The 10,582-nt window shown below is 39.3% G+C and overlaps 1 protein-coding gene across 1 annotated transcript; it reads right to left on the reverse strand.

Annotated features, from left to right (window-relative positions):
- Positions 1–7,884: 7,884 nt before the first annotated feature.
- On the reverse strand, positions 7,885–9,853 carry LOC147420259 (pentatricopeptide repeat-containing protein At3g09040, mitochondrial-like). Its single transcript, XM_086504499.1, has 4 exons — positions 9,640–9,853; positions 8,818–9,532; positions 8,576–8,774; positions 7,885–8,289 (listed from the first exon to the last, which is right to left on the reverse strand). The coding sequence occupies exons 1-4, from the start codon at positions 9,851–9,853 to the stop codon at positions 7,885–7,887; spliced, it is 1,533 nt and encodes a 510-aa protein (XP_086360625.1).
- Between the last annotated feature and the right edge of the window lie 729 nt (positions 9,854–10,582).

Consider the following 10,582-nt stretch of genomic DNA (forward strand, 5'->3'; position numbering starts at 1 on the left):
CTAGTGTGCATACAACGAGAGAATGCAGAAGTAGTGGAGTAGCTTACTTGCACAAATGTTCCCCTTTTTGTCCTTGTGCTACACAAACATGTTTTACTATCTCAAAACTCCAATCATGTGCTGAGTTTCTATGTATTAATGTTTTGTGTGAACTGGGGGTCTAGGACGATATATTGGGGAAGAAAAGTGGGACTAGGTAAGTGAGGAAGAAAAGTGGGATTGGGTAAGTGAATGAGCAAGCATGGAATGATGATTTTCACGCAAAGTTCATATATATATATTTATTTATTTATTTATGTCTATATATATATATATATTTCATTATTTATGTTTATATATATATATATATATATACACACACACACACACACACACACACACACACACACACACACACATATATATATAGAGAGAGAGAGAGATTTCACATGACTGACGGAGGCTGTAATGCCCAGAGCAAGTTGCAAAGCACATTGTAGGAACCCAAGCAATCCTCTCTCAAATCTCTGTGTACATGTCGCAGGTATGATTTGTGTAATATGCTTTCTCTTTTTGCTTCGTGTCTTGTTTTTCCATTCATGTACAATCGCTACCGTGAACTTTTTTCCCCCTCCAATACGAGGTATATCAAGTAGAAGATGGAAGGACAATTTGTGTCTGTAGAAAAAGGAAAAATGATGTGTGTGTGTGTGTGTGTGTGTGTGTGTGTGTTTAAGATTGATTATTTAACAACAGTTTGATTGCACAAATTATTAAACCATACAATGGGGAGTTTGATTGCACAAATTATTAAACCATACAATGGGGCTAGAGAACAGATATTGGGTATATAGATATATAAAAATAATTGTTTACTAAATTCAAAAAGGCAGAGATAAGACTTTACAATTGACAAAATAGAGACCAAAAACTTATACACAAATTGTATCACTTGTGAAATTATCAAAGTGTTTACAAAGTCTAGCTATAAATCTGAAAAAATATAATCAAATGATGGTTTGTCTCCTGCTATTGTTGCAGTTGTCTTTGTAATAACAAGGAAGAAACCTCTTATCTTCCACCATCCAAGAAACACACACACATATCAGTACTAGCATTTACTTGGGAAGACAAGTGTCAATGACCACTTCCCCTTGTTATCGGTGTCAAAAATTACAAAGAAACTAACAACTAGCAAACATCAAGTAAAATTATGATATGTTGCTCGCACTTGCATCAAAAACATTTGGTAGCATTTCGACTATATTTTGGATAAATTTTCAAAAAAATACAAAAACCACCATATAAATGTCTATAATCATTTGTCAATCCATAAGCAATGAAGACACGTCTATTCTTTTTTTTTGTTTGGGGGAGGGAGAGAGGGAGAGAGAGAGAGAGAGAGAGAGAGAGAGACTCTTGCTGTAAAGGCCTACTTCTATACAATTTAAGTCTTCATGTGTATCAAAGATGCTTTATCTTACATTTTGAAAGATAACTATTCACCTGCAATATTTATGTTATCTATGCCATTCAAGGAAACATCAAAGGCATCCTTTTGGATATGCATACAACATACATAGATGTTCATAATAAATATTAAGATGTTATGTCTCATTCAAAATAGTTTACTCTCATAATTCTTTTGAACAAGTGAATCCACTACTTCATATGTAATCAATGGCTATTCAAAACACAAACTATTCAATGAAAGATGATTACAGATAGAAGAATTTTCTTGGAAGGCTTAAAATCATAAGGGAGATTACCATATTTCCCATAATACTTATCCAAGTATTATCCAATAATTGGATTCAAAGGATTTATACATAGCAATGCCTTGTGCAAACACTTATAAAATAGATCCAACCTGGGAAGTTCTTCATGCTCATCTTTAATCTTCGGTATGCGACATGCATGCCTAATATGTAAGAAACCTTCCAAGCTTTGTGTGAGATGCATTCTCTTTGATGTGAAACACCAAGTTGACTCGATTGAGAAAATCGTTGATCAATTGAAAGCTTATATAGAGGTTGGAGAAAGGGGCACATATGAACTCTGAACAAAGAAACCCAACACGAACTTCTCGATAAACCAACACAAGCTTTCTCGATTGTGTGTGTGTGTGTGTGTGTGTGTGTGTGTGTGAGTGTGTGTGTGTGTGAGAGAGAGAGAGAGAGAGAGAGAGAGAGAGGGGAAAAGGGGGGTATAAGGCTAGTTGAGTACACGCAAGGGTGAGAGAGAGAGAGAGAGATCCATCGTATTCTCTATCATCCAACCATATGATTATGATGTCATTGATAGATAAGGCTATCACTAAAAATGCTTTGATGGAAAGTATATGCACCCTTAGTATATATAGTATTTATAGAAAGTAACAAAAAACAAATAGTTTGATGTCCAACTTTCCTTTAGGAATAAATGCTTCCAAAAGCTTAAGCCTTTTCACTTGCATGAAACACTTAAGTTTCAAATCTTTAGCTTATCTTTTCAAATTTTCACTCACCCATAGATGGTTTCCTATGGAAAGTTATATGTGCACGACTTATTAGTCACCCATTAAATATTTTCAAGGCTATGTGAATTGTGGTACTTCTCTAGACCATAATCTATCATTTGATATCAAATGTTTGAGGTCACACACACAAGTTTTTAATGATGGATGTGTGTGTGTAAGAGGAATTCAATCATCGGAGCACAAAGATGACAATCATCTATTAATAGCCAGAGAATGCCAAGAAAAATTCCAATTTATCATGTGAAAATGTGGGCAAAGTACAATCAAAGAAAAACCATCCTCAATATTCCATTTGTATGTAAGATATGGAAAGTCCTTTAAATGTTATCTGCCACCATCACAGCCAACAACAAAAGAGAGGAGTTAGTAGTGGAAGGCAGGTGTCATCAATGAAGGACACTTGTTATCGATGTCCACCATACCTAAAAGCAAAATGAAAGAAAGAAGAAGTATTCTGTGATGCCCGCCCGGACCTGAGTAGGAACTTCCATGTTAAGTTGATTGGTGAAGTAAGGTCCTATCAAGAAGTCTTGCAAGCTCAAGCTCTCAGAGTCCCACACAGCAACCTTCACATATATAGGTATCTTATCCATTTGAAAAGAGCAATAGGCGGGAGTAGTCAGTTTTTCTTGCAGAGTGGGGTGGTGGGGATATGGGCGACGTGGAGAATTGGTGGGGTTTGCCCCTTTTGAAAGAACTCACCCTCTGTGCCCTTCATGCATGGGTGTAAGCTTAGAGTAGTGGTTTAGTGGAAGCATGTGGATGTGACAAGAGGAGCTTTCCATATGGCATGGCTTACCTCATTTACCTAAGGTTTTAGGTTCTCAGCATATCCCATTAATGATTAAACTTATACACTCCCTTTTACTAATTTTTTCAAAGAGACTATTTCAAAAAAATGTCAAGGTTGGTAAAAATTCCAATGGTTGTTTTATGCTTAAGCACCATGGATGTGTGTGGAATAAACCCTCCTCTTTACACTAGGTTGTTGATGTTCGTAGGAGAGCCCACTAATGGGGCCACTAGGCCCCCATTAGGGACCTAGTGCCCACCTCTTGAGGCAAGAGTGGACTGTCTTGAAGTGTGCACATGATTGAAGGTTTTCTGTGTCATCCAGATATTTATAGATGATTCTCCATAATCTAATTCTCTCAAAGCCATTGGTACAAAAGGCTTGGACAAGGGCTTTAATATCAAAGCAAGCTTGTTCTATAGAATGGTTACAGAAGATAATGGTCTTGATTTGGGATAAAATGACCTTATGAGACCAATTTTAGGGCCTATTGGCTGCCTCTATGAATGAATTTTAGAACACGAGCAGGGACCACCTTACTCTTGTCAATCCTGGACCGGTGGAGTTTCCCATGATGTACTTCAAGCTGCATGCTGAGGAAGGTTGTGCTAACTTTTGTACCATCTTTAAAAATGGTGTTGCTATCATCAATGGAGAGGCAGGGGGGTAAATTGGGTTGGTAATAGTAAAATACCTAGGATGATCATTATTGACCCAAAAGATATCATCAAAGAATCTGAATGGAGTTTTGAATTGAAGGAGGTGGTGTCCAACATGAAGAGGATCTTGGAGGGTTGAGTGTATGTAGTATATTCCAATGCATGGAGGTAGAGATTACACCAAATTGGAGAGAAATCAAGTCCCATGGGGATGCCATTAATCTGCCTGTAGACCTCTCCATTACACTATACATACATATTACTAATAAGCCAGGTGTTTAGCTCAAGGACTTGTCTCTTGTCAAAGGATAGCTGGTTTTTATAGGGCTATTGTGACCAGTTTACATTTGTACACTGCTTGGGAAAGTTCTTAAATGAGATGAAAGGGGCTTGTTGATCAAAGACATAGCTGATGAGAGAGTTGATGCTGGATATTATACCAATACTTCCATGATGGGGTATATTCTCATAACATTTCTTGATATCAGCTGAGAATACCGAGGTTACTGTGTTTGGTAGATTGAGAATAACTTCGTACAGGGAGTCCACAACCCACCACGATTGGAGTCGGATATTACAACATAATAAGGCTTTTTGGTTGAGTAAGTGTGCCCTATGCTTTAAGTAGGGCACACTTACATGTATTGAGGATGCAAGCTAAGAGTAAAGATACCTTTGAGAAACAGCAATTAGACCCACAAGTGATCCATATATAGGCATTTTTGTGAGCCTTATAAATGGCTGTTAGGTAAGGTAGAGGGTAAAGGTTTTTGAGGTGAAGTTTGGTGAGGTAATCATTAATTGTTTTCTAAATGTCAGACTGCGGAATAGTAATGGGTAGAAAGTTGGCTTCAAAGAGCCTCTTTTTAGCTTCTTGAGTCATAAAGGTTGGGCATATAAAGACACGGTTATTGGTAGCCTTGTCTAAGCAGGTAATAAAATACTTTCTTTTTAGAGCCTCGATATGCTGATCCATAGGGGCAATTAACTTGGTTGAGTTTTTAAATGGAAGCATGGTTTCACAAAAAGCCCAGAAGAGTTGTTTAACTCTATCCTCCTGAAGTAGGGGAGGTAAGACTAAAATGTTATTTTGTAATAGATTGGAAAGGCATAACCAGAGTTCGCTTATGGCAATGTGTTTGCACAAAGGCTGGGGGATATGATTAAGTCCCTTTATGAGAATGTTTCTCATACTCTGATTGTCAATGTACTGAAGATAAAAAATAGCACATGTTTAAGACTATTACAATACCCAGGTGTAGACTCATTGCACTGACAATTTGGAATTATAGTTTTGGAAAAGACTTCCTTAGCATTACATAATTGTAACTTGATAGGGTCCATGAATGACCAAGCAAAACCATAGCTCAATACTTGGAATATCCAATCCATACAAAAAAAGGCTATAGAAGGCATGGATAGACCTGATATCCTTGAGAGCATTCCTGTAGGTAATATCTATGACGAAGAAATTTTTGGTAGGGGCCGGAGGATTCGGACAAAACCTTCCAACTTCATCCTTGCAAACATCCTGCAATTAGATAAAAAATACAGCATACTTTTAGCACTTGGACCACATCCGGGATAACCGCAGATCGAGCTCGTGAAGTAGAGGTGGGTGTGGGGGTAAAACAAGGGGTAGTAATAGGTGATGGACTGGGGGTTTGTGCTGCAGATCGGCTGACATTAGAGTAGCTAGTAGAGGACTCAGATGGTGAAAAAACAGGGGTCCAAGGAGGGGTGTTAGGTGGTTGGGTTAAAAAGTGGGGGTTCATGCCCTTCCTCTATCTGCCTCTTCCCTGGTCCACTCTTCCTCTTTTGCCATGTCTAGAGTCAGAGTTAGATTCTCTGGTGGGCAAGACAGCCTTTTGAAGAAAGGTTTCCATTTCATTTTTCTCAGCATCAAGTGGGGCTTACTGAAACAGAGCAGCCTGTTTAATATATACTTTGAGCCTCTCCCTATACATGTGGTGAATAAGGAGTGCTTTGATACCCTCTTGACCTTCTGTAGAAACCCATTTTAGGAACCTCAGGGTGGATTTCTTCAAAGAGTCGGGTGGGAAAAAGGAAGAAACTTTGAACATGATTATCCATAGAGCATGATCAAACCATAGGACGTTACCGTCTCTACAATGTGTGTGTGTGTGTGTGTGTGTGTGTGTGTGTGTGTGTGTGTGTGTGTGTGTGTGTGTGTGTGTGTGTGTGTGTGTGTGTGTATGTGTGCGTGCGTGTGTGCGTGCGTGTGCATGCGCGCGCGTGTGCGTGTGCGTGTGCGTGTGCGTGCGTGTGTGTGTGTGTGTGTGTGTGTGTGTGTTCATGTGCGTGTGGAGAGGTCCACTTGGTGATATTAAGTGACACCATTCCATTGTATAAAAGAATTGTGTGTGTGTGTATATGCATGCGAGAGTATACGTGGGTGTATATCAGTGTACACTATCATTGGAAATTGTAATAAATTGGAGAGGATGTGGATATGTGTCTATATGTGTGCAAGACAATAAGAGTGCAAGCACATCCACATACTCTGAATCACCCAGAATCTTAGTTTGACGTGTTAAAGGATCTTAAAAAGGTAGTAATTTACACACTGAGATTGCCAAAACCTGTCTTATAGAAATTGACCCTTTTGTTGGTAATACCCTCATTGATATGTATGCAAAGTGTGGATCCATTGTTAGAGCATAGAAAGTGTTTGACATGATGGAGATTAGAAAAGTGGTATCATGGAATGCACTTATTGGAGGTTATGTCAACTATGATTGGGAAGAGTTAGTAATACATTGCTTTGAACGGGTGAAACGTGAAGGTGCCTTACTAGATGCTATTACATGCGTTTGTGTCCTGAAAGCTTGTGCAAGTTTGATTGACACAAGCAAAGGGAAAGAATCCCATGCTATGGTCAAGAGAGGGGTTGGTTAAATAATAACATTTATGTTGGCAATGCTTTAATTGATATGTATGCCAAACATGGTCTGGTTTCAGAAGCACATAAATTTTTTGATGAGCTTCCAGTTTGGGATATAGTCTCTTGGAACACATTGATTGCTACATATGTGAAACATGATGCTAGCGGTAAAGCATTAACTTGTTTTAGCAAGATAAATTGCAGCGGAGTGTGTCCAACCGTTGTCACATACTGTTGTGTATTAAGAGCATGTGCAACAAGTCGAGCAATAGACCAAGGTTTTGAGATTTATTTTGAGATTATTCAGGAGCAGGTGCTAGAAACCACTTCAGCTATATGTCACTCACTCATCAATATGTTCATTGAATGTGGGCTCTTTGCAGATGAACATGATGTTTTTTCTAAACTTTCTAGTTGGAATGGAATTTCATGGACTACTTTAATCACAAGATGTGTTGAGTTTGACATTGCAGATGCGAGTAGAGGGGTTTTTGGGAAACTCGGCCACTTTACTTTACAGATTGAAAGCTTGTGCCATAATTGCAATCACAGATGAGGGCACAAAGATAAATATTGAGATCATTGCATTGTCCAAGTGGAATACTTGTTTAAAGATATCCACCATGCACATGTGATGCTCAAGAGTTGGTACAAGGCAAAAATCGTTGCTGATGCCATCAAAAAACACCTGCCCCTTATCCACCAAACATGTTTGGCTACGTGTCTTCAAAACACCTATGAATGTTACTAAATCTGGCTTTATGCCTTCTCTCTCCATGGTGTAAAAGGTGGAAAACATTGGTTTGTTTAGTCTTAGCTGGCAGTATGTTGTAATCAATGAGCTCCATGTGACAGGGTCACCAACTAAAAGCCTGCCAAACACTTATTGTTCCCTTGCAACGAGACCACACTTTGCATACATATCAACGAGTGCGTTTCCAATAATACAATCTCTTTTTAACAGTCCTCTCTTGGAAATCTCATTGTGAATTTCAATTCCCTTCTGTATGGCCTCAAGGGTTACACAAGCTTACAAAATGCAAACAAATGAGACGGCATCTGGAGAGCCACCACCAAGCTCCATTTTCTTGGAAAAACTTAACACTTCGCTAGCATGATTACGGTTAGCATAGCCGAACATCAAAGAGTTCCAAGAAACTACATCTCTCATCACAAGATGATCAATTAGTTTCGGAGCTTTTTTAAGAAAGCCACACTTGCAATACATATCCACCAGTACAATACCAACAGCAAACTCACTTCCCATCATCCCATGCTTTAACATCTGCGCATGGATCTTGAAAATTTTTTCCAGTGCCCCAACATTTTTACAAGCTTTGAAAACACAACGTGACTGGATTTGGAGGGACCCTCTTGAACTGCATAAGTTCAAAGCATATAAGAGCTTCCTGACTACAGTAATGATAGACATAGCCTGCAATCAAGGTTGTCTATGAGATGACATCACATAATAGAGAATTGTACAAGACACTCCATGCTTGTCTGAACAAACCAAACTTGGCATACATATTTATAAGTGCATTGCTGATAGCCAATTTTCCCGTAAACCCTTGCCTACCATTTCAGCATGTATTTCTCTCCCTTTGTCTATGGCTCCAAGAATTTCACAATATTGGAGGGCACAAACAGAAGTAACATAGTTTGGAAGAATCCCTTCAAATCTCATATGTTCAAAAGAAGCCAATGCTTGTTCGCCATACCCATGTGAAAAACCCTGCAATGACACTTATCCATGAGATAACATCGTGAGCTGGAAGCATTTCAAATACTTCACTAGCTTTTACAAGAAATCCAAGCTTGACATACATATCCACAAGGGCATTTCCAATCACAAGTTTTTTATTCCACAAGCTTCTTCGTGGAAACTTAGCATGTATTTCATGTCCCTTCTCCGTGGCCCTAGCAGAGCCATAAGCTTTCAGGCTCAATAGAAAAGAGACACCTTATTTGGGACATGGCATTATGTTGCATTTGTTCAAATGAGTTTAGAGCTTCATGATTAAGCTCATAGTTTACATATCCTGCCATCAATGTAGTCCAAGAAACAACATTTTGCACAGAATGTATTTCCATAGCTTTGTAGGCCTCTGTTAGCTTACCACATTTGGCATACATGTCCACCAAGGCATTCCCAACCACAATGTCTTTGTCTAGTAACCCGATTTTTGTGATCTCAATATGTATCTTTGTGCCCCCATCTATCATTGCAATTATGCCACAAGCTTTCAATCTGTAAACAAAGGTGGCAGAGTTTCCCGGAAATCCCTCTACTCGCATCTGTTCAGCAAATTCCAGTGCTTGCTCTGCAATGTCAAACTCAACACATCCTGCAATCAAAGTAGTCCAGGAAGCGCCATTCCGACTAGAAAGTTTAGAAAAAACATCATGCGCATCTGCAAAGAGTCCACATTCAATCAACATATTGACGAGTGAGTCACATATAGCCGAAGTGGTTTCTAGCACCTGCTCCTGAATAATCTTAGAATAAATCTCAAAACCTTGGTCTGTTGCTCGACTTGCTGCACATGCTCTTAATACACAACAGTATGTGACAATGGTTGGATGCACTCCACTACACTTTATCTTGCTAAAACAAGTTAATGCTTTACCGCTAGCATCATGTTTCACATATCCAGCAATCAATGTGTTGCGAGAGACTATATCCCGAACCGAAAGCTCATCAAAGATTTTATGTGCTTATGAAACGAGACCAGTGGCATACATATCAATTAAAGCATTGCCAACATAAATGTTATTATTTAACCAACCCTCTGTTGAACCATAGCATGGGATTCTTTCCCTTTGCTTGTGGCAATCAAACTTGAACAAGTTTTCAGGACACAAACGCATGTAACAGCATCTGGTAAGGCCCCTTCAAGTTTCATCCCTTCAAAGCAATGTAGTACTAACTCTCCCCAATCATAGTTGACGTAATCTCCAATAAGTGCATTCCATGATACCACATCTCTAATCTCCATTCTGTCAAACACTTCCACACTTTGCATACATATCAATGAGGGTATTACCAACAAAAGGGTCAATTTCTATAAGACAGGTTTTGGCAATCTCAGTGTGTAAATTACTACCCTTTTCGAGATCCTTTAACCTGGTGCACTCCTTGAGCAAAGCTACAACAAGGTGTCCATCACTGTAAGGTTTGTTATGCCCCCTTTGAAGCATGATGCGAGCAGTTTTGGAATCATCATGTCCATTGGAATCTCTAACACAATAATTCAGCCTTCGTACTAGTGTTGCCTATGTTTTCATCATCTACCCACATTCAGGCAAATATGGTTTTTGGACAGTTGAGGTGCTTCTCCACGACATAATGTTATGGAGATGAGGTTGTGGATGATCTTGTCAAGTTGAAGCTCCCTTCACCACATTCCTAGTCAACTGAAGGCTTGGCTCCACCTGTAATGAGCTTTTGCAGCTTCAAGTTTGATGGGTTGTTCGAGCTTCACTGCACGGTGCATGCATGGGATCCCCTAGGCGCCAAATTCCCTTTCATCCTCTTCAAGACTTCGCAATGTAGTTTTGTTTTTGTCTGCAATAAGTTTGACATGTTTAAAATTTTATTACAGTTTGTCTTGGACTTGTAATGGTGGCGAGGATCTCTCTCGCGCACAGTTTGCACAATGAAGACCGATCGCACGCCGCAGGTGAACCACGCCCAGGTGGAGACTCTGGAGAGGGTTGCGCAGCGT

Source organism: Adiantum capillus-veneris, chromosome 28, assembly GCF_014529385.1.
Source record: "Adiantum capillus-veneris isolate H3 chromosome 28, ASM1452938v2, whole genome shotgun sequence".
NCBI lineage: Eukaryota > Viridiplantae > Streptophyta > Polypodiopsida > Polypodiales > Pteridaceae > Adiantum > Adiantum capillus-veneris.

Excerpts from the sequence above, each read along its gene's own strand:
- LOC147420259 (XM_086504499.1), bottom strand. The coding sequence starts at position 9,853 with ATGGAGATTAGAGATGTGGTATCATGGAATGCACTTATTGGAGATTAC. Across the intron at positions 8,775-8,817 it reads AATGCCATGTCCCAAATAAG|GGCCACGGAGAAGGGACATG; the intron begins GTGTCTCTTTTC and ends TGGCTCTGCTAG. Across the intron at positions 8,290-8,575 it reads TTGCAGGGTTTTTCACATGG|GCTATGTCTATCATTACTGT; the intron begins GTATGGCGAACA and ends CCTTGATTGCAG.